Raw genomic sequence first — 23478 nt, 5'->3', positions numbered from 1 at the left:
CAAGGAAGTGTGGGCCTATAGGTATGAAAAACCCTTGTCTGACTTGGCTTTGAGGAGCCAGTGCTGCTTCTCTACCTTGGCTCATGTTCACTTGACAAGCTGCAGTCACCAGTGGCTGGGCACTGCTTTCATGCATCTGATTTCAGCTGGTATTTTCAGCAGAGTCTGTGTTTTAGTCATTCTTGACTTACCATTTGACTTTTCTTACAGGACTAAGACATAGGAGCAAATGGCTCCTTGCTTGGCAGGCTTTGACTTCCTACAGATCTTAGATTGATGCTGAGTAAACCCCAGGATTTTTGAAAGAAATTTAGAAGCTGAAGGTGGGATAAAAACAAAACTCAAGATGACAGACTGTTTTTGATCCCAGTTTGGAGTAGAACTGGCAGGAGGCAAAGAACCCAACGTGTGTCTCAGTCATGTCCCATATATCTGAACATTTGTCTATTGTGTGTGTGTTCTTTTTTAAGTAATGTATTACGAAATTTAACTGTTCTCTGTGTCTTCCTGGTGTGTGACAGTATCTTCTCAATTCCTAATTTGTTTTCTTGATACTTTTTCTGCTTGTTCTTTTTCTAAAAACCACATTCAGTCACTGATACCTTCCTCTTTGCTGTCCAGAGACCTTATGACAACAGTCTGCCATACACTACCTAATTCCATTATCCTGCATTTATCTGAGTTTACAAATTAAAGATGCCATGGACTGTGATAATACTTTCAGTCACAGACAGCTAAAGCTATAGTCCTAAAGTAATTTCAACCTTAATACAACATGTAGATGACATATTTAAGTTAGGCTTGACTAACTCAATAATGTCTTAACCGTCTGCAAATTTTATTCCTTACAGTGCTAAAGGGATAATAAGAGTTGCCTGTGCATTTCTTTTCTTGACTTTGTTTTTCAACTGCTCTTTGATCAATGATAGTGATTACCTCTGTGTAACTTTGATTTCTGTATAATATTGTGGAGAATTTTATAAAGATATTTTCAAATCTAATCAGCCTAGAAGTTAATCTTCTGTACTATCTCACTATTTTATTGTTAGAATTCTCAGACTAAGCAGTTGTTGAACCATAATAGTCCTATTCCTGCTCCATTTCACCTCTGTCCCACCTGCACCGCTATCACTCATTGCATTCCTAACAACATTTTGATTACAAATTTGTTACACCAAATTCCTCTGTTCGTTCTGTTATCTAAGTGCAGAGCTTCGAGTTAACTTTGGTTGCCTAATTTAATAATAAATGGGACTGAAAACCTCTTTTTTGGCTTTTGCTTCTGAATTTGCCTCTTATTTATTATGTAAAACGGCTACATTATGCCTATGTTGTACTACTGTGAGAAGCATCCCCGTTGAGGCTGGAGGTTCATTGGCAAAGCTGTGGGCTGCAGAGTAGCCCTTACTTTAAGCAGAGTACATAGGGAAGACTGCACTGGCTCCGCTTGTCTCCAGCTCTGCTTCTGGCCTCTGCAGGTGACAAGAAACAAGCTCTGTGAGGACACACAGCAATAACTACTTAAAGTGACATTTGTGCTCCTTGGAATAATTTGTGCAAAGCTTTTTCGTTTTGGGGTTTTGTTTGTTTGTTTTCTTTCATGGTAAATAAGAACATAAAGGCATGAAAGCTGTTTGTATGTCTTTGCTCCTGACAGTAGGTAGGTAACTCAGAGGACAGCAGCAGTGACCTCTGACAGTGCTCCTCTAAGTATGTAAAAAGGCTTCGTTATGATGCAGCTATCAAGTAAATACAAGCCAGAGAAACTTCACTTTTTCATACTCTGTATTCCTTTGTTTCAGGAATACAACATCCTAAAGACACTGCTCCCATTTTTCCAAACGAATTTGACCTGCGTGTTAAATACTGGAAGAAAGCTGAACACCAGTGAACTTGTGTCCTTGTGCTGAGGAATGTTTATGCAATTTAGGTAATATGATGCTAATTAAATGAACTGTAGATCATAAATGATCTCCAGACAGGCATCTCCCGGTGGCGAGTTGCTCAAGTAATAGGAAAACAAGCGCTGACTCATTAACTGCGAATTCCCCGTGAGAATGGAAACAAACGCCACTTTTGGCTCTTTTACTTCAGTGACGCTGGGATGTTTTAATTTTGATTTCACTGGATATTGTCACTCTCTAGTGTGCCATGTTGTGAGAAAAACCATCAGACGCCAACCCAAACGAAACCCAAACCCGTTCCTCCTCCAGGACTCCACCCTGGCATCTCTGGCGGCGCCGGGCATTGCCCACTCGTTCACAGCCTCCCCCAGGTCACAATTCTGCTCAGCGCACGTCCCGTTCATCACTGGCGGCCGAAGCCTCTCCTGCCCCCGGCCCTCGTAACGCCGGGGGGGCCTCTCGGCGGGGCCGGGCAGCGGTGGGGGGCGCGGCCGTGAGGAGGAGGTCGCGGTCCCTCTGCTGCGGGGCGGGCAGCGCACCAGTGAAAACCAGGACCCAGGGCAGGACTGCTGTCCCGCGAGTGCCCCGGCGGTGCGAGGCCGTACCGTGCCCCCCAGGGCGGCCCGAGCCCCGCCTGGCCCCGCGGCGGGGCGGGGCGGAGGGCGGGCAGGCCCCAGCCGGGGGCACCTCCCCGCGCGGGGCCGCCAGGGAGCTCGGCGAGGGCGGCTGGCCGGGGTGTTTGGGCAGGTGGTGCCGGCGGGGAGCCGAGCCGGGCCGGGCCGGGCCGAGCCGAGCCGAGCCGAGTGCGGCCCACGGTGCCGACATGGTGTTGCTGGAGCCCGCCGAGGCGCCGAGTCTGTCGACTGCAGCGGGAGGGGTCGGTGATGCCGCCGCCGTGGTACAGCTGTCCCGGCTTCGCTGGGCCGTGCTGCTGCTCTTCAGCAGCTACTCCCTGTGCAACGCCTTCCAGTGGATCCAGTACGGCAGCATCAACAACGTCTTCGTGCGCTTCTACGACGTGAGCGCCTTCGCCATCGACTGGCTTTCCATGAGCTACATGCTCATCTACATCCCCCTGCTCTTCCCTGTCGCCTGGCTGCTGGACAAGAGGGGCCTGCGCTTCATCGCCCTGGCTGCCTCGGCCCTCAATGCTATGGGTGCCTGGGTGAAGCTGGGCAGCCTGAAGCCGCACCTCTTCCCCGTCACTGTCCTGGGACAGGTCATCTGTGGCCTGGCCCAGGTCTTCATCCTGGGCATGCCCTCACGCATCGCCTCGGTCTGGTTTGGCTCCCACGAGGTCTCCACTGCCTGCTCCATTGCGGTCTTTGGGAACCAGGTAATGGGCAGCTGCACCCCGGCTAGCTGTGCTTGTGGGGCGGGCTGTCACCTGCCTGGCCGGAGACTGGAGGTGCTAAGGGAGCAAACCAGGGAGGGGTAAGAGATGTACATGGCCTGAAGGGCAGCCGCAGGGATAACACGAACTTACATGAAATTCCCTCTGGAAAATGCATCTGGTCTTTGGAAGGATGCCACTGGTGTTAGCCTGAGGGCTGATGGTGGCAGAGGCAAGTGCAACCTCCATCTACAAAGTTCGGGGCAGCGGGGGGGTTGCGTATGATTCTGGCTTTGAGAGGTCTTTGGCTGAGGCTCTTCCCAGTGCCCTCCACTTCCTCTGTGTGTGAGTCTCCAAGTCCAGGGCTGTGATTCAGTAGAATTATGAATGGCCTGGGGGGGGAAGACACAGTGCTGAGAAACTGCTTCAGGCAGAGTGTCTTTCAAATCTGCAGTTGCATCTGGACTTGACGCTGTAATATCCTCTTCCTGCTGACAGCTAGATGGGACAAAGGAGATTAGCTGTCTGCTGAAAACATTGTCATTGGGCTCTGGAGGAGAAGGACTTTAGCACTTTCATACCTCTTAAAAGTAGGTACAGTGTTTCCACAAGCAGTTGCTTTGAGAAAAAGAAAAGTTCCATCGGGCCAGTGTGAGGTCAGCTCCCTGAGCACTCTTTTATCAATACAGGTGCCTGAGGCCAGTGACCCACACTTGCTCAAGCTGTGAGTGTGTTTTCTTGTAGCCAGAGAAGATAGTATTTCACACAGCTTTGGGAGGATCAGGGAAATACCTTCTTGACCCTTGCACCGGGACACGTACTCATTCAGTTGAATGAAGTGAATAAGCCAGTACTGATGCAATGAGGCATAAGTGAAGTGAGCCTGACTCTGCAGCAAAGAAAAGGAAAGTGGAATGTGGCATTGGCTGCTGGGCCTGTGCCCCTTGCTCTGAGATGCAGTGTACTCCCCTGCATGTGACTCTTGCTCCACCCTGGACCGTTCAGCCTCTGAGTGACTGCCATTCTGATGTGAATGGTTTTCAATTCAGGTAGTTTCTAATGCAGACTCCTTCTTCCTGTGTTTCTGTATTTATTTAGATACTGCTGAGGTAAAAAGAGGTGAATGCTTGGAGAAGGTATGTGAGGAACAGAAGTTTGCAGAACAGCACCAGGGAATTAAGGGGACCGCTTTACATCTTTACTTGAGTGCACCTAAGCTTTCCTTTTTGCTCTTATCATCCCTTCTAGTGGGCTGGTTTTCATGTGTTTTTAAATTAATCTTTAGAGTGGAAGGCATCTAACCTGGCATGAGCAAATAAGTAACTGAGCATTTTGCTGTCAGACTTTTAAAAAAGTATTCAGGTGAGTTACTCAACAATGTGCATTAGAAATCCAAACAATGAGGCTGTCTGCCTGTGCTATATGGGTGTGTGGAGTCATCAGCATCCTAAAAGGAGTGGTTTAGTGTAATGGTTGTGAAAAGCAAATTTTAGCTACCCTTTTGGTGCGCCAAGCTGCTCTGGTGGTTGCACTGACATGACAATGAGACCTCAGTTCAGTACATAGACTTTGCTTTGTAAGCCCAGTCTTTCCTTTTAGAGAATCAGAGAAGTCAGAAATGGTAGTGATGAAAGACAGAGCATACTCCATAGGAAAGAGCTATTTATTCCTGTAGTCAGGCATAATCCCAGTGAATAAAAACTAGCTATTTTGTTTACTGGTGAGGTTGGGCAGGGGGAAGAAATAGAGGCATACATTTTTCCTGACTGTAGTTAAAGACTGTATTAGGGAGTGTTAGCAAAGGGTATAGTACAGTGGTTTTGTAATTGCAGTTTGGTAAATTATTCCCTATGCTAATTTTTCTACAACTGTATGGTTTTCCTTTCCTTGCCATGTCACTTAGTTTAATTATTGTTTTTGAATACCATGCACTGTTGTCCCTCTTGATTAAGAATTGCAAGCAACTACATGAAGAAGCAGGGAAGTATCACTGCTTCTTTATTTGCTATACCTGCCCTCTTTCTGCTCTTGCTCTCTTGGTCCCAGGCTGCCCTTCAGCAGTGCCATCCTGAGGAAAGCCCTGCCTGCTGGATCATCTCGGTCTGCCACGGCCGTGTTTGCTCAGGACACCGCCTCTGCTTGCTGATTGATGGTATCCTTCAAGTTCAAAGTTAGCCCTGAAGAGTAAATGATTGAATCAATCAGACTAGGTGTTAAATGCCCTTAAAAAACCCCAGACAATCCCTAGAAAGTTATTACAATCACCTCACTTGTTTCTGGCCAAATGTTGGCTGTGGTATCTGAAGTGCAAAACCAGGTTAGATTGAGGACTCTTGAATCAGTGCTGGAGAGCTTCTAGAAGAGTGTGAACACCTGTGGATGTGATCACATTCTCTTGTTTACCCACTGCTGGTTTTTGTGACATTTTACTTTTACCACATTTTAACAGGAAGATACATAGGTGTTTTTCCATTCTTTTTCTTTGTCATGGAAGCTTATGTATGGGGAGGTATAGGATAAAGTTTGCCTGTTGGATGCTTTGGCATTAATATATTAGTGTTATTGAAATACTACTGGCTTCTAATTGCTTGAAAGACTAGGAAAAATCTATATGGGGACTCTTCCTCATGCTGAAGATCTGGGGGACAGAAGCAGAAGTGTTATGGAGAGTTCACAAATGTTCTTCAGATGTATTTTAATATTGGCAGAAATTTGACATGCTTATGAAATACAGCTGTCAGTAGTAGTGTGCCTACTACAGTGTGTACATCAGCTGTGTTCCCTGTAGAGCATCTTGGTGCTGGATATCTATGTGAAGTCCCACACATGAGGTAGATAGGAGAGAGCAGTCTGGGTAAGGCCATGCTGTTACCATTTTCTTGTATTGATTCATCAGCTGCATCCCTCTTTGGGACTGTGGTTCGGACCTGACAGGCTTCTAACCTTCTGCACTGATGGCAGACTGGCCATCACGCTCCCTGGTGACAGGACCGCTGTGGGAAGAAACACTCTCCTGGGATACTGGCATTTGCAGGAGTGTGTGTTGCTGGAGCAGCAGGTCTTGCCCCTTCATTGAGCACACTTGCTTTTCTGTAATGTGGGGATGAGGAAACACATGGACCTTTGGCATGACAGAACTAACATGGTGGTGGGGATGTTTAGGTAGCAAGGTAAATTTTCATGGCATTTTGAAATTTATAAGCTGGAGTTTGATGGCCAGGTACCAGCTCTCCTTCAGCTGCCATGGTGCATGCTGAACTGCTGTGCATATGCTGTGTTTTATGCATATCTCACTCTGACTAGTTGTCACTTGATGGGCAAAGGGCATGGGCAGCATGCAGTGAAGTGTATAACTGTTGCACACAAAGAACATTTGTGGATTTGATTTGTATTGCTTTGCCACTAGTATTGGGGTTTTTGTTGATTGAGAGAGAACTTGTTCCTGTTTCTTGCTGTTTTGACAAAGAAACAAGCCACTGATGGGCTTGGGAGTAAGGATATGGGCCTGTTAAATGATCTTTTTGAAGTAATTTTGCCTTTTTTTCTTTCTTTTAAGCAGAGCTTGAAAAAAAGTGATGTGATTTGGGAGGAAAGAAAACTTCAGCCTCATATTAAGCTCTGCTTTAGGGAAAAAATCATGCAGCACCTTACTGATCTTAGGATCTGTCCCTGTTCTGATGTAGCTGCCACATTACTTCAGAGATTTAGGGCTTCCATAACAGAAACAGCCTGAGGCAGAGGTTTTAGGTGGTATCTGCAGCCTGTTGGGAGTGCCAGTCTTGAAGTGATTAGGTGATGGCTTTTGAAATGGACAAACCTGGCGATAAGCTGTGAATGAAATTCAGGGTAATGTTCTCTCTCTCACTCCTGGTGGGTCCTTTCATCTGTTTTGAACTGGGGGAAAGAGTCTGCCTGGGGTAGTGGCTGAGGTGGGTTTTGCCATGTAATCGGGTCTGCAACATCTGAATAGCCATTGCTTTTGAGCTGGTGATCCGACAGTGCTGTTTGTGCTGAGCATGTGCCATTGTTTGATGCCTCACTGGTAACTCTGTTCTGTACCTTTTGTCCTTCAGGGAAGGCAGCATCTTAAAGTCTAAGAAGCATTGTGGAAATATATCATGTCCTGTGGAGTCCCTGTCTTCCAGTCTTTGAGTGGACTTTTAGACCTTCTTTGGCTCCTCTGTCTCTGCTGGAGGATTCCTATCCCTTCAAACAATTCCCTGTTAGAAATATGGACAGGTGGTGATCTGTCTCACAGCCTTCTAGCTTGGCCCTGTATCTCTGAGTTTTAGCTATTAGAATAGAGAAGATTTTAGTGGCAGTAGCTAATGTTGGCGTAGTTGCTTGTAGTGATAGTAGTTAATGGGTGACATTCTCCAGCCCTGTCTCCTTTCTCTCCCTGACAAAAAAAGGGCAGGGTGGATCAGAGCACTTGGATCTCAGGGAGTGCTATATGGCTAACTCTCCAAGATCCTGGACGTGGCTCAGTGTGGGAGGGTGTGCTGAACAAATAGCAGTGTGGCTTTTGCAGGAATGCCTCCGTTTCTATAAATGGACATGAGAGCCTGAAATGAACTTTTTCTACCCATTTCATCTGGTGCTCCCTTCCCAGACATACACCAAAGGCAGCTCCCCTTTCTCTCTCACAGAAGCTGGCTTTTGGGTTAAGTTCTGCATGGGAGTTTAAATAAATGTCTGCAGTGCTTCTGATGGGAGGGCCAGCAAGCACCCTCAGCACTTACCTTACAGGATATCCAGGATTGTCTGTATTGGGTGCCTGGGGTAGGTCCTTGACCAAAGCATATTCCCACTGAGGATTCCAGTAGCAGCTGAGGTAGCTGTCAGAGCTGAAACCCCTCTGTTTTGTTCTCTCTCCTGTCTACTGCTGTTGTTTTGCTGTGTTGCATTTCTTTCCCAGCAGACTGGGGGAAGGTGCATTTAAGGCTGGCAGGCCCTGAATGACTCGCACAGGGGAATAGTCTTCACTGTACAGCATTGCACCATATTAAGCATTATGAGATGATGCCAAAGAAGCAGAAATGTGACATGGAAGGGAGTTTGCTTTGTTTGCAGATGAGCTTTGGTTGTGCAAGTGTGGTTTGGAGAAGCAAAGTGTCTCCCACAGTAGTGGGAAAGTAAATTGAGCTTAAGCTCTGTCTTATTACAAGGCTTGATTACAATTTTTCCTTCCATAACTTGTGTACTTCCTTATTTTTTCTTAAAACACTGCAAGAAAGTTATGTAAACTCTGCAAAAATTGGCTTCCTGTCTATCTGGATTTCAATAGGCTCTTCTAATTTTGCAGTCAGTGGTATGGAAGAAGCATATTCTGGACACCAATTTTTACAAAAGTTTACTGTGTAGGAGCTGGCAACTTCTGCTTAAACAGCATTTCAGTTGGGCGTTTTCAATTCTTCTGTAGCCTTTTATATGGCTGGGACCTGTGCTGATAGCAAAGTATTGGGAAGCCAGTGTGCAGTTGTGAGGCACAGGGTGTGAGAAGGGGGTAGCTGTCTGCTCTCTGCAGGTTGTGATATATGAACTATAGGGTCAGAAGGTTCAGCTGCTCTGGTGAAATGTCATGGTTACAGTTCGAGGGGCACCTGTAGTTAGAAAAGGAGGGAGGGCCTAGGACAGAGCTTTGATATGCAGACAAGAGTATAAGATGATGCTGTGTTGTCCAGAGCTCTGGAACAAGCATCTCCTCAAAAGAGTTTCACTGGCTGAATCCAGAAGGAATATGGAGTGTATCCTCCTCACTCTCCAAAGTCTTGGCTTGGGAACTTGCTAAGACCACATGGAAATCATGGTTTCTGAAAAGCCTGTTGTATTGGTGTTTATCAAAGCATAGATCTTTTGATTGCTACATTTTCTGTCCACTTGGCCAAACCGGCTGGCGGCTGGTCTCAAGATTTCCTGGGACTTCTGCTTATGCTGAGCCTCCTAAAAATTATCATCACTTTTCTCTTCCTCCATTCCCAATTGGAATATTTGGTAACAGACCATTTGGTATGTTTGTGTGCAAGTAGTGTGGATTTTCTGTTGACTTGTTCTTTTGAACATGTAGATGAATACCAGCTGGTCCTGATGCCTCATAGAAGACATTTGTTTTAAAAAATTGAGTAATATCTTTCACTCATAACACATTATGTCATGAATGATGGTCCAAGACCTCTTTCTTGAATGTTCTCCTTCCACAGTGATCATCTTTTGATCCTTTTGGTCCAGCTTGCAGTAATTTTTCTTTGCTTGAAGGAATAATGTCCAGTTTTAGAGCTGTGTGGTTTATGTTCTTGTTGGTGGTTTTTTCCCTTTTTTTTTTTTTTTTTTTTTTTTTTTTTTTTTTTTTTTTTACTTAATTGTGGTTCCTTTTTTAAAAAATATTTTGCTAATATCTTCTAGGCTTACAGTGAACCTCTGACTCAGTGTCTTTGTACAATCCTAGTGCCACTTGCAAACATCTGAATTTCAGTCCAGTACAGAACCATTCTGTAATACTGATCATAGTCACACTGTGCTGTTCTGGGTTGAAATCACAAATTGTGCTGCCTCTTACAAGTTTTCCTCAGAAAAGAGTATTTATGGAATCCAAAATTGCAGTCTCTGCATCATCCCTGTCATGATGCTTATTTAGCTTGCAAGGGCATTGTCAAAATTTCTAACTGTTGTGTATTTTTGCCTTTGCAGCATCTCTGTCTTTTAACATTTTAATTGACCTTCTGTATTTGGTGGTCCCCTCTGTCAACATTTATACCTACTTAGGAATTTTACAGGGCTTCTGTGTTCCTGTTGCTGAGTTGTAGTTTTCTTTGAGGTGGAGGTCCACTCCTGCACTCCTCCATCGATCATTCACTTACAATTTTTATGCTGATACACCACTGGTTATCTTCCTTCAGGAGACTCTTAGCAGCTAACCTTAGACATGTCATTTTCTATTTCAAGACTTTGGGTACATTTTTACCACCTTCTTAGATACTTGCTCTTGGTTTTGTTGCCTATTCTTGTGCACACTTTAATATTGAATATGATGTTGTTGTTGTGACTGGTCCTTCACAAAATTCAGGTAGGAAATACATTCCTTCTATCCTTTACTAGTCTCTAAAGAGTAAGTCATCTGAACAGTGCTCTCTGTTGTAGTTGTTGACTTTCCTGGTAGTATGTTTAAAATTTACCTGAAAGCCTTTTTAAAATAAAGTGCCAGCAGCCTGATCTCCTGGAGAGATCCTCAGAGATTAGGACAGTGCTGGGTGTTTTGGGTGAAAGGATCCTGTGTGATGTACCAAATTTTGGGAACAAGCTTATCTATATAGGTATTACAGACCTATCTGCCTGTATAGAGGTTGGAGATGCAAATTAAGTAAGAGGGGCCATTAATATCCCTTATGACTGATGGTGTCTGTGAGGAGGGTAGCACGGACTTTTGCAGAACTAACCTTATTTTACATTGCTGTATTTTCCCTGATGTGTAAGGTGTGGAGAAGAGAGAGGTTATTTTTCCCTTTCTAAGGCATCTGCTAAATTTTCTGGTTAATTGGTTACACTGTTTCTGTGGGCTGATGGTAATGTGCACACTTACCTGCTGAGAACCAGGCTAAAAATCTCCTTGTGAAAGGTAAAGTATATGCAATGTAATAGTCATCATGTTGTTGAGAGCTTGTCTTCTTTGCTAAAAATGGTATGAATAATCCCAGGTCTCTTGAGTGTTGTTCAGGAAATCTTCAGTTTTAGTCAAGTCAAAGGGCCTTATCTTCACAGAATTAATAGTGTGAATTGCTCTGAAATATAAAATGTAGCTCCTATTGCTATGATTTTTGTCCATTCTGCTACCTGGTTCTTATCAAAGGTATAATGAACTCCTAATGGATAAAAGTTGCTTCTTTTTGGGGGAGGAGAAGAGAAAGCACAAAACATCTGTTTATAGTTAGAAAAGTTGTTCAGGAAAATTCTTCTGAAAAGGCCAACAAGTAGTTGAAGAAAGCTGGAGGAGTCTGTGACCCATTGGGTAAGTGATGACTGTAGGACCTCCCAGAAAAAGATTTGTAAACAATTTGCCACACAGACTCTCAATACCTTCTCTGCTAGGTATATCAGATAGATCCTTTTTCAGGACGGAGCAGCTGAAGGGAGACTGGGAAAGATTGAATCTCAACTGTGGTCCTGGAGAAACTTGTATCAGAGGTCAGAATAAATAATGGGTCTCTCCTCTCCTGTTGGTTTGCTGCTGTTCAGCAACTCATGTGGCTAGCATGTGATTGCAGCGAGAAGGAAGCCAAGAAGTACCTAGCATAGGAATCCAGCTTAGTTCTTCCAAGAATGAAACAGTGGTAAGACAAAAGGTCAGTTTCCAGTAAGGTGTCAGCCATACTTGAGAAAGGGTGAGGGGCACGTGGAAAACCTGATCTGTGAGACTCAATAGGACTCTTCCCTCAAATGGAAAGGAGCAATATTGAGAGTCTCTTCCTCAAAGGTTAAATCTTTAGAAATGCTCTGGAGATAGGAGTGAAGGCCAGGCTGGCTGTGTGTCCTGGGCTGACCAGGCACACCAGAGGCACTGGCCTGTGCTTGGCCACAAAGAGGGCAAAATAAATGTGCTGCAGAGACAAGCAGGCTTCTGCCCTCTACCAGCCATCTCTGTGAGCTTCTGTGTTTGATGCCATTACCTTTTCTGTGCAGCTGCAGGTTTGTGTAGGGGAGGGGAGGCATGAAATTTGATGGAGATTAGAGCCTGAAGCCTCTAAACCATAGAGCATAGTTGTGCTCACTGTAGTCAGTGGGCAGTGCAGAGGAGGAGACTCAGCCTGACTCACTGTGATTGACAGGCTGGGCATAGGCCATATCTGAGCAAAACTGAGCTCTGGCAAGTTTAGTCCTGTGTCAGAGTCTGTCTGTGCCATGTGGGTGTTAGGAAGGTTTATCCTCCTAATTATCTTTTAAGTTTCCTCCTAAACTCTTTCAGTCCTTGCTATCTGGGATGGCACAGCTTGGCTTTGTCTTCAATCTATGTAACCAAACCTCAAATGTTCTTATTGTTGACAGTGCCTTGAACTGGTGGGGCACATCTGAAGTCTCTCAGTGGCTCTTCTCACTAGCTCCCTGCAATGTCTGAGAGAATTAATTTAGTGTTATCTGTTGCTGATCCTGATCCAGGATATTCCAGGTCCCAGTGGAGGGTACTGTTTGACACAGGAGAAGTTTGGCCAGACATGGTTGCAAGTCACTTGTTTCTAAGCTAAATGTGGTGTCTGAGGGCAGCAGATAGCTCTCTGAATTTTAAGCATTCTTCCTGTCTGAGAAATACACCAGATGGATGGAGGAATAAGGATTTGGTGGAGAGTTTTCTGGGTCTGAGAGGCACAAGCTGATTTTTAGCCTAACTACAAGATATGGCAACTGAAATATATTTGTTCTGAGATCTTTGTCTTGGCCAGTAAGTCAGTCTTCCAGAACGAGTCTATCAGTATCCCAGAAACACAGAGATATGTCAGAGAAAGCATGCAGAAAGCACAAGGAGTTTTTGCTAGAAGACAGCCTGGAAAAGTTGTCCAAGCTCATGCCTGGGTTACAGGGCTCTTGGGTCTTCTGCTCTGTGCTGATGTGCTTCCATGAGGTTTATGGGCTGCACAGAACTTGTCTGTCTTAGTCCTTGCTTTCTGTACGCTTCAGAGCAGTTTATCCAGGGCCAGCTGCCAAGCTCTATTACTAAAACAACCTTGACATCTGGGATATGTCCCATCAACACTTCCTTTGCTTTCAACCTTGATGCTCTTCTAGGTTCTCCTGGTGGTCATAGGGTGAGCCTTGTCTTGGGAGGCTGCTCATTTGAAACTGTATCAAAGTTGGCTGAACCAGATTAATATCTCAGTTATGTAGAGTAGTTAGGTGCCTTGGCCCCTGTGCTTACGTGGTTGAAAAATAAGTTGGTTCAACTCATTAACCCAGCAAATACTGTGGTTGGTTTTGATGGTCTTGTTTTCTGCTGTTTTTAATGAGCAAAATTGGATTACCAGGTGATCAGGCCAGCTCTAGAGCAGAGGCAAGGTAATGAATAGGATGTGTGTGTGAACAGGAACATATATTTGTGGGGGAGGTCAGGGCAGGCAAGACCTCCACTTTGGTGAAGCCAGGCGTTCATTCTGCTCAATTGTGTTGCAAAACCTTGCCTTGAATATCCTGACAGTTGTAATTGCAGTGGGGAAACCTCTCTTATGGCCTAATTGAAATGGGTATCTGACTTCTAAATGTTGGGTGGTAAAGAAGATTTTCATCTTGGTTGTGAAATTGGATTAGGCTCAGTTGAGCCTGTACTGAGCTGTAGGGTAGTGGCACTGTTGCGGTTTCATGACGTGCCTCTGTTTATCCCCTCTCTCTCCTCAGCTTGGCATTGCTGCAGGCTTTCTGGTCCCTCCAGTTCTGATCCCTAATGTGGAGGATGTGGAGAAGCTGGCCTACCACATCAGCATCATGTTCTTCATGACTGCAGGTGTGGCATCAGCCCTGTTCATCCTGGTCATCATAGGTAAGGAGGTGGGAGTGTGCACATGAAAGCAGATGGGACTGAGATCAGCTGATGTGTGACAGGGGATGGGCTGGGCAGGCCATGTGGGGAGGTGTCCTACCATGCAGCTGACAAGGTCATGCAATACTGTATCTTGCTGCTTCAAACCCTTGATGAACAGCACATGTAGAAGGGAGGTTATCAGCAAGCCTGCCAAATTGTTAGTTTTGTCCATTGCTTGTATAATAAATTCCAGGCATAAGTAAGTCCTTTAAAAACCAACAGAAATCTTTCATAGTCATCTTCCCTGCAAGCAGAGTGCTGGGCCTTGCGTTATGTCTGGGACCTGGCTACCCTTTAAGAGTAGAAAGAGGCAAGTTATGTGGCATCACAGGAGCAAGCTGTTCCCAGTTATGAGTGGAGAGGAAAAAGCATGAAGGACAGTAGCAGGACACAAGAGGTGCAATTCCCCTGCTTAACACATGAAGTCAAAGCCAGATCTTTAGCATGAAAGATTGGCATGCTCACTGGAGAGCTGAGTTTAGTTGCTGAATTCCATGCAATTTTTTTGATAGGCTCTTCTTGCCAGTTTGTTCATGTTGCTGATGGCTGAATCAGATGTAGACTTCAAATAGTGTGGGACAGGGAATAGACAAGGTACAAAAATGCCTGTCTAGCAGTATCGCCTGTGGCTGGGATTGCTGGATGCTACTTTAATGATAGTAAGGGGCAGCAGATGGCTTGGCTTGAAATAAGGCCAAGGTTATTGTTCCCTGGGCACAGGGAAAGGTTATTGTTCCCTGGGCAAAAACCTTGCAAAGGTTATTGTTCCCTGGGCACTGGCCTCTGCAGGACACTGGCCACCTTTGTCAACTGACTTGTCCAGTTCCGCTTTGTCATTTGTAAATCCACATATAACACTTTTACACCTGGATGGGCATCCTTCTGGAAACAAAGGCTGATAATAGTCCTGAAAACTCTTTTGGTACTGCTGGACACTGCCTACACAAAAAGCTAATTGAAGGCAAGATGTTTCCCTTGGGAATGTCCCAGGAGTTACTGCTGGAAGAGAGCTATTCTTTCCTGTTCCTGAATAAGTTCATGCGTGGAGATCAAAGTTTAAGAAAAATGGTGTGTTTTGTACACTAGCAGCCCCTCTGCCATCCCTCAAATGGCACAGTGTGTGCTCAGGCCCCTCAACTGCACCATTACAAACAGGTGTACTTTGTGTCTGGTTTCAGTCTTCAAAGAGAAGCCCCCGAACCCTCCAAGCCGAGCTCAGGCCTTGATCCAGTCAAGACCGACTGTGGAGTATTCCTACATGCAATCAATCCTCCGCCTGCTCCGCAATGCCAACTTTTTGCTGCTTATGGTCACTTATGGTAAGGTCTGGCCTCCATTCTTCTTGTTCAGTTATCACAGCTTCTTCTTCCTCTCTGTGCTCTGTTGGGACAGTAACTGGCTTGAGTTGTTTTAGGGAAACATAAAAATAGCTCCCCTGTGCTGCCACAGACCAGGAATCCTTATAGCCCAGTACTCTTCAGCAGTGGTTACCGGTGAATGCAGCAGGGAAGAACAAAAGGAGGCAAGCACACAGAGGATGATATCCCCCTACAACTGTTCTCCCAGTCTTTGACTGTTTGCTATTCATGGGGTTTTCTTATCTGTTCTTTTTTTCTAGACATTTAGTTAATTGCAGCAAACCTATCTAAGTGCTTACATAAGAAATACATGGAAGTGTCTGAGTGCAAGTCATAGAACTAAGTCATTTCCAAAGGCAAGGATATGAATATGACTGCCAGGCATCTCTGTAGAGGTCATATGGAGTATGCAGATGTGCAGACTCTGTCAGCTTTCTAGGCAGTCCCTGTGAAGCAATTGGAAGGAAGGACTGGACAATATCTTATGCCGTCTGTCCTTGCATGTTGAATTTGCTGCTTGCTTCTCTTCAGCATTCTCAGTCTGTTTGTTTGAGGGCAGTGGGTTGTGTTGAATCTATTCCCTGATGCTGAATTGGCATATGGAAAAGTTTTTTTCTTACTAGCAGAAAGGCCATTGTGGTCTGTGCCTGGCTGCATAATAGGGTATACTGTAGCCAGCTAGTCTGTGGGTAGTTTTGTCCTAAATCTTCCTACCAGCTTGCTCTGGAAGCTTCTCAGGGGGACAGTTAAATATTGCTGAAAGTTCTGCACGTTCTGCCAGCAATTATATCTGAAAGACCTTATGGATGAGTAGGCAGGTTGGAGAGAGTCAGATGGTGGCTTTGTACTTGCTGAGGATGCTAATGATCTTTGGAATTGTTGGAATCTCTGCTCCCTTCCTTCTCAGTGCAGTAGACTTCTAGAAATGCCCCTCTCAGATTGCTCTTAAACTTTCCTGGTTTGCATTGCAGCTGTTGGGTTTGGCTTTTTTTTTTTTTTTTTTCCCCATAGTACATAATACCCTCTCAGAAAGTGAAGACAGAAAAATCTGTCAGGCAGACTGTGTCTAAAGTTGGATTGTATCATTTTCTCAGTTCACACTTACCCTTCAGGAAAAAGAAAGGGGAAATCATTTGCTCTAATAGGTATAAACAAGTCCTAGAGAAGAGAGGAGGGTTCTCAGCAAAGAGCATGTTTAGAATCTGACCATCCTAGGATAATTCTTTTCTGGCAGTCACAAACAGTGTGGAAAATCTGTTCAGTGGCTCATAATTCATTTTCTCTTGCTGCTGGTCTGTGCATTTTTTCTGTTCCTCTCTGTGTCAGCCTCATGCCAATCTCCAGCTTGACTTGAGATGGTGACTGTTACTCAGAGAGGGAACTATGCTGTGAAACTTTTTTTTTTAGCTTGTCTGGGTTTAAAATGGTGACTGTTTTTCCTACTCAAGTCAAAAGTTACGTTGGCCGAGATTTAAGACATCTGCAGCCACATGAGTGCAACTGAGTCATCCTGCCTACCTAACACAAAGATATCTGCAGCCTGGTGGCTTTTGTGTTAGCATAGCATATGTCAGGGGAGAGAGGGGCAAACCTGCTGCTTGTTCATCTCTCCTGGCTGTAGAAACAATGAGGATCCTTCCACAATGACAGGTTAGAACACATCTGCAGACCTCTAAGGTTTTGGTATTACCAGCAGCCAGTGATTCCTTTCTTGTGGCAAGACTTGCAGTGCTGGAAACAGTGGTGTCACTGCAGCTATGCCAGGTGCCAGTGAACTGTTTTTCAGGAAAGCCCTCAGAGAATCTTTTCCCCAAGGCTGCTGACATTGCTTCCATAAAACTGAGGCATAACATGGAGTGGGCATTAAGGAATTTCAAGTCTATGGGGTTGGGCTTTGCATTGGAGAGCATGTTGCTAATGGGAGGCAGTAGGCAGGAAAAGGGTGGAAAATTCTGGGAAAGGGTAATAGAATGGGAGTCATGAGACAGTCTTAAAGAATCAGCATTTGGAACGGTGATGGGGCAGTGAGGAGGAGGCAGGGCAGTGAGAACTGCATAAGGAACCATTGTTGGGGAGGATTACAAGGGTGAACAAGAGAGAGTCTGGCATGTAGGTAATAGGCTGGCTACCTGTGGGAGACCTGGGTTCTAGTCTGAGGCTTAATAAGGGCTCTGTTTGGAGCTGTAGGCAATAAACTTCCCTGTTTAGCTTCTATAAAACAGAGGAGACACTGGGATATCAAAAACATTATTCTACATTACAAGCAAACCATGGTAACTAGCTAAAGAATCAGGTAGTGCAGGACCTTCAGATGTCCTGCTCCCAGCTACTAGTTCTGGTTTCCCTCATCTGCGTGGGCAAATGGCCACTTTTGTTGCATCCTGGAGTTTGGGTTTGGATTAGGGTTTTTAATTTATGTTAAAATAAGTCAAGTTCTGTAATCCCGCGCACACTTTCCCATTGGAAGCAACCATTACCTGTTTTATGGTCATTCAAACAGCTGTAATTCTCAAGAGAAGCTTCACTGAGAAACTGTGACATATGAAGTGCCTACAGTTTTCCTCAGCCCTCACATCTGCAAATTTGACACATTGTCTTGATTCTTAGAATGTTTTACCTGACTTTGGTGCCAAGTCTTGCTGCCAACTCTTACTTTCTGCCCAGCTTGGGAGCAGGGGCCCTTCCCTGTCTTGGAAATCACAAGGATCACAGAGCTGCTGTAAAGCTGGTTTACTGGCAGTGTTAGGTACCAGAGCTGCATCTGGCTGTCTTCACAAGGCTGCTGTCCTCTTGGCTGGGTGAGAAATAGAGGTGCACAAATGAATGGTTAATGTTTATGCCCAGCTTTGAAGTGAAGAAGCAGAAGGACTGTGCTGATCTGCCATAATCCCGTGTCCTTACACTGCAGCTTGTGCTGTCACCTAGCGGGCAGGGTGCTCCAGAGGTGGAGATAGGATGAAGCTGATTTAGGGTGTCTTAGCTGTTTTGCCGTAGCCAAGTGTTGCAAAGAGACAGCTTTTAAGGCTGGAGGGCGCCTCCTTGCTGTGAGATCTCCAGTTGTTCTTCCCCATCCTTGGCTGCTGGCCCTGCTGAGTTTCCAGTCTTCCTGAGTAACTCTTGGTAATGATTGGGTCGATTCTCCTGCCTAATGAACATGTCACTCAACTTCTGTAATTTTCTGACACATGATTTTGAAATGGGAAACATTGTCACAGGCAATATTTGGGACTCTTGCATAAGAGTTTTCATCTGTTGTCTGTGCCATACAGCTGTGGGGTGAGCTTTGCTTAATCACAGAATGGTATAGAATTATTAGAAAGGCTCTTAAAGATCATCTAGTTGCACATGTCCATGCCATATGCAAGGACACCTTCCCCTAGACCTGCTCACTCAGAATCCAGTCCAGTCTGGCCTTAAACACTTCCATCTACACCTTTGGGCAACCTGTTCCAGTGCCTCACCACCCTCACAGTAAATTGTAATGTTGTCAGAGATGGTGTGTGAAGGGAGTGCGATGCACCCTCCAGCTGCCAATCTTGTGGCTCCTCATAGTGCTGTGTACTGCAACAGGTATCCAGTGTTCAGTGGAAGACTGGGCTAGGTGCAGGACTGCTGAGTACTTAAGGGGAGATAGGGGACTTCAGGGGTAGGAGAGCTCAGGACTTTGTTCCCTCTGTCAAAGCTCTGCCTGATAGACTGCACTTCTGTATCCTTTGTTGTTAGTTTCTGCTTTTAGCTGAGGCTCAGAGAGGAAAAGTAGGAAGGGGGAACTTGACATGTATCTGTTTTGTCAGGATTTCAGGCATCTGTGCCAGACTTTTTAAAACCATAACTCCTTTTGGAGCCTATAGATGTGTGAGCTGCAGTGGTAAAATCTGTCCCCTTCCCTCCACCCATCAGAATCACTGAAGCCTTGAAGAGAAACCAACTGCAAATGTAAATGACTTTCTGAGAAGAAAGTTATACTGACTGTTACAGACCTCATCAGCCTGGGGAAGGTTTCTCAGTATCACCCAAGGTGAGAGTGTAGCCGTTGCAGTACTGCTGGTCCAGGGCACATGTGTATGTTCTTGCCTGCTGAACAAAGCTGTTGGGTTTTCTGCCCTTTTGAGAAGGCATTTAACCAACGAGAATTGCATGTAAGATGAAGAAGAGTGTCTGAATAGGGTTTGACCAGTATCACCCCAACAGTTTCATTCTCACCTTGGGTGATACTGAGAAACCTTCACCAGGTGGTTGATCCTTGTAACAGTTAATTTTTCAGAAACACAATTACTTTCATGGCTTTCTTTACAGGCCTCAGTGATAGCTTTTAAAATGTAAGGCTTTTCCTAGGCAGAGACACAGCCCGGGTGCCTGAGGGTAGTGCTGTCTGTGCTTCACCAATCAGCTCTGCTCCTACTTGTCTTCTGGTATTTCTTGGCTTGGAGAAAATGTTATTTACTGGCTGTCAGCAGGAAGAATGCTGACAGGCTCTTCTCTGGGAGGAAAACATAAAGGTCAATGACACTGTTGTTAATTGAATCTCAGGTCCTTGTTCAAGGTATGATGCTGAGGCAGATGCTTTTCTAGTTTTCTGACTTGGCTGGGAGCAGAGGAGAAAATTGCAGTGCTAAAAGATGAATCTGGCTGTGAGAGAGGATTTAGACTCTGTGAAGGAGTTGCAAGACCTTTCAGTACCAGAACTCTGCACAGTCCTTCCTCTAGCTGCTTAGGTAAGAACCATCCTGAAACTGCAGGGTTCTTCCTTCTGCATGCTGAGGCCTGGATGTTGGTCTGCATTTCTTTCACTAACCTATGTCTAGCCAGTCTGGCTCATTCTCCTGAGACTCTGCAGCCTTGTTCTGAACTATGGTCCCAAAGATTTCTCTCTCTGCATTTCTACCATTTCACAACCCAGCAGGAGAGTAGCAGGCTCTGAATGTGCTGCATTTTTATCCTTTTCTCAGGTCTGAATGTAGGTTGTTTCTACGCCTTGTCCACTCTGCTGAACCGCATGGTGATCCATCACTACCCAGTAAGTGCATCCAACCCTCATGGCCCTCTCTGATGCTTGCTGTTGTCCAACACAAGTTGGGTCTAGCACAAGTTGGCTGTTCTTTTTGCCTTTACACCACCCCATTCAAAAGCTGGTGAGCTCTAGAAAAGATGACTCCTTTGCACCTCAAATGAAAGCATTTACTTCTGAGAAAATCCTCCAGCAATTTTCTCTCCTTGTTTCTGACTGTGATTTCTGCTGGGACATCTGTCCCAGAAGGCTGCCTATGCTCCTGCTCTGGTGGCAGAAGGGTGGGGTGTCTCTGTACCTGAGCTATTGTACAGCTTACTGCTAGTGCTGCATGCCACAGAGCTCCTTTCTGTGCTGCCTTATACTGAGTCCCAATATTTCCTAGTCAATCTGGCCCAAATCCTAACAGCAAGCTTCATAGAGTTTATGCTAACTCCTCTGAGAATGTCTGCTCACGCTGGCCAGTTGCACATGTTTTTGTCAGGGCTGGCTCAGATTTAATTGCCAGACCACTTTTTTCTCATGGACCAGAAAGCACTGGCTCATAGTGGGCCCAAAAGTATTCCTGCAAAGGCTGGTTCTGGTTAGTGTGTTACCAGCAGAAAGCATATATGAAGACTAACTTTGGTGTCTCTTCCTCTCTGGGTTTTCTGCACTTTTTTTTTTTTATTGGATATGAGTTAGCTCCTGCACTTGTGTGAGTGTGTATGTGTCTCACCACAGGGGGAGGAGGTGAATGCTGGCAGGATTGGACTCACCATTATACTGTCGGGGATGGTTGGGGCTCTGATCTCCGGCATCTGGTTGGACAAAACCAAAACATACAAGTAAGTCCCTTGTTTGCCCTTGTGCCCTGGTGACTGTGCTCTTCCTCCATACTGTGCAAGGAGGAACCCTGTACAGTTGCAAGTTGGCACTCTAGAGACTGAATCACTGGGAGGATTTGTAGGGAAAAAAATAGGGTTCTTCAAAACCCAATTAGTGTAAAGTGAAGTTTGGAGCAGTGCATTAGCTGGCACTGGGCCCATACAAAATCTGGTGTTGGTGGTCCCTAGGGAGGCTTACAGAGCAGATGAGATGGCCCAGTAACTGCTTCATCAGGGATGAGAGAGTTCTTGGCACAAGCAGAATCAAGACTGTATCAGACCATTTGTCAGCCCTTACAAACCAGCCTCTGTGAATTTTTGTCCAGCTTAATGAAAGGCACATTAAATCCAGTGCCCAGAGGCATTGTGTTGATGGCGTGTTGCTGTATTTAGGGCAGGCAAAAGGGTTATTGGGGTTACGGGTGGATGATTCTGTTTGTTGCCCAGCGAGCTGGGATGGCAGATCTGGCCAGCATACCTTGCCATCTGCAAAGGGACAGTTAAGAGTCCTTGCTTGTCCTATAGTTCCCAGTTCTCAGAAATTTGGATTTCACTGAAACACCTCTGTAGGATATCCTAGGTGATACAGAGAGACTCTTGTGTCTTATACTGGGGTCCACCCACCTTTTTGGTTTCTCTCCTGGCTTTGAGAACTGTGCTACAACCTGTTGTCTGAGCAGGTTGGGTGAGGGGGGGTTTTACTGGTGATGGGCTGGTAATGACTTGAAAGCAATTTTAGAGTTTTATTCCTTGCAGCAGCTTTTCATAAGGGGGAAGTCCTACTGCCATTATCCTACCTCATATCTTGGGCCAGAAATGCACATTCCCATTGTAGACAGCTTAGATTAATCTGGCTAGCTGTGAGCTTGCAACTTCTGAAGTGGCCTCTGGTCCTAGCTCCCTGTAAAGTACAGGGATCAGAAGTAGAAAATTGGCTTCTCTAATAAGAAAGAACAGTAGGTGAGAACTTCTGGTTTTGGCAGGTTGTTTGTTGCTGTGTCTAGATGGTTGTGTGGCACTGAGTAGGACTCATATGGGAGTCCTGGGAAATAGAAATACAGCTGTTAGAACTGCACTGCTAACCATGCAATGTGACTTGTGTCTCTTTCCAGCCCAGGGCTAGTGGTAAGGTAGCCTCAGCTGGTGCTGCTAGACTGGATGATCTTCCTGGTTCTCCATAAGTGAGGTTAGGTTGCAGCATGAAGGCTTGAAGAGCTTTGTGACTCACCATGCGGAGCTGGGACTTGAAATTTGGTAGAATGGGAGAGAGAGAAAAATCCAGAAATCCTGTATTTGTTCCATGTCCGCTCCTTCCTTGGAGGGATCACATAGGTAGGCAGAGCTGGCTAATAGTCCAGAAAAATAGGACTATGTCATCCATGGAGTTTATTCTACGGACCTCCAGGGACTACTGGGAGATAGTTTTAGCCTTAGGTGAGGAAAACCCTGCTAAGAATTTGTTCTCCATTACAGCCTACAAAATGGATTTCTGTGAAACTAGCACTTTTTTTTTTTTTTTTTTTTTTTTTTTCTGAGTGCTACATAGTCTTTATTTAGCCCCATTTAAAAGTCTATTTAAAAAAACTGTCAAGATGCCAGATGTTCTAGGTGGGTACCCTCCCCCTTCCCTCTGTTGCTGCGATAGTGTCAAGAATAAAATGATAAGCACATGAAAATCAGGAAGGAAAGATATCAAGTCCTTTTTTTAGTCAGCTTGGAGAGAGAGGGAAGCAAATGAATGGGATCCAGCTGTGATTGAGGGGAGCAGGGGAAGGTTAGTAACAGAAGGAATTGCAGAGCTCTACATGCATGTTTGATCTTTACTGTACCATCAGCAGTTCCTTGAAAGGGTGAGGCTGTGCTAAGTCAGGCTTTCCCCATCTGTCATGCTCGGGTACCAAATGGCCTTGCACTCTTGCTTTTATTTGGCAGGTAAGTCCCTGCAGCAGTCCCTGCACTGTTCTTGTTTTTGGAATAGCAGGTGCAAATTTGGTCCATTAAAATAAATACATGGATTATGCGGTGATGAGCAAGCAGTGCAATAATTGGGGTTGTCTTTGGTGGTATGACTTGTTGAGAACAGCCCATCTCTTTGAATCATAGGATCAAGAGAAGACCCTTAAAGTTTTGACATCAAGTCCCTGGCTCAGAGGATGGATGAGGTTTTGACACCTGGAGACTGCTGGGTGCATTGGTGTAGGTAGGGTAGTCTGGCTCAGAATGAGGTGTTTGGGGACTGAATTAATCAGCACTTCTCTTTGGTTATGCTTTTCTTTAAAGTGCAGTATTCAGATGGCCTCAGGTCAAGCTGGTTGCAGTCAGCACTCTCAGCTTTCATTGCTGCATCTCTATAAGGCAAGATGTTAGAAATACTCATCTCTCTCTCCGTTGACTAGGCAAGTGGTGTTTTAGATCTGTACAGATGCAAAGTACAAAAATTTGGGGGAGGGA

At 45.2% G+C, this 23478-nt stretch overlaps 1 protein-coding gene across 5 annotated transcripts in view; it reads left to right on the top strand.

Annotated features, from left to right (window-relative positions):
* The first annotated feature begins 2592 nt into the window (after nucleotides 1-2592).
* FLVCR2 (FLVCR heme transporter 2) overlaps nucleotides 2593-23478 on the top strand; it is a 34798-nt gene continuing 13912 nt past the window's right edge. For all 5 annotated transcript variants that reach the window (XR_008431523.1, XR_008431521.1, XR_008431522.1 and 2 more), the window contains exons 1-5: nucleotides 2593-3240; nucleotides 13612-13753; nucleotides 14974-15114; nucleotides 20103-20170; nucleotides 20885-20988. Coding sequence is in view for 2 of the 5 variants with exons in the window: in XM_053945931.1 (XP_053801906.1) it covers nucleotides 2728-3240; nucleotides 13612-13753; nucleotides 14974-15114; nucleotides 20103-20170; nucleotides 20885-20988 (968 nt within the window). In the remaining 3 variants the exon portion in view is untranslated. The remainder of the gene's footprint in view (nucleotides 3241-13611; nucleotides 13754-14973; nucleotides 15115-20102; nucleotides 20171-20884; nucleotides 20989-23478) is intronic.

Source organism: Vidua chalybeata, chromosome 6 (assembly GCF_026979565.1).
Source record: "Vidua chalybeata isolate OUT-0048 chromosome 6, bVidCha1 merged haplotype, whole genome shotgun sequence".
NCBI lineage: Eukaryota > Metazoa > Chordata > Aves > Passeriformes > Viduidae > Vidua > Vidua chalybeata.
Note: the sequence above shows the minus strand (reverse complement) of the source record. Positions and strands in the feature narration are given on the sequence as shown.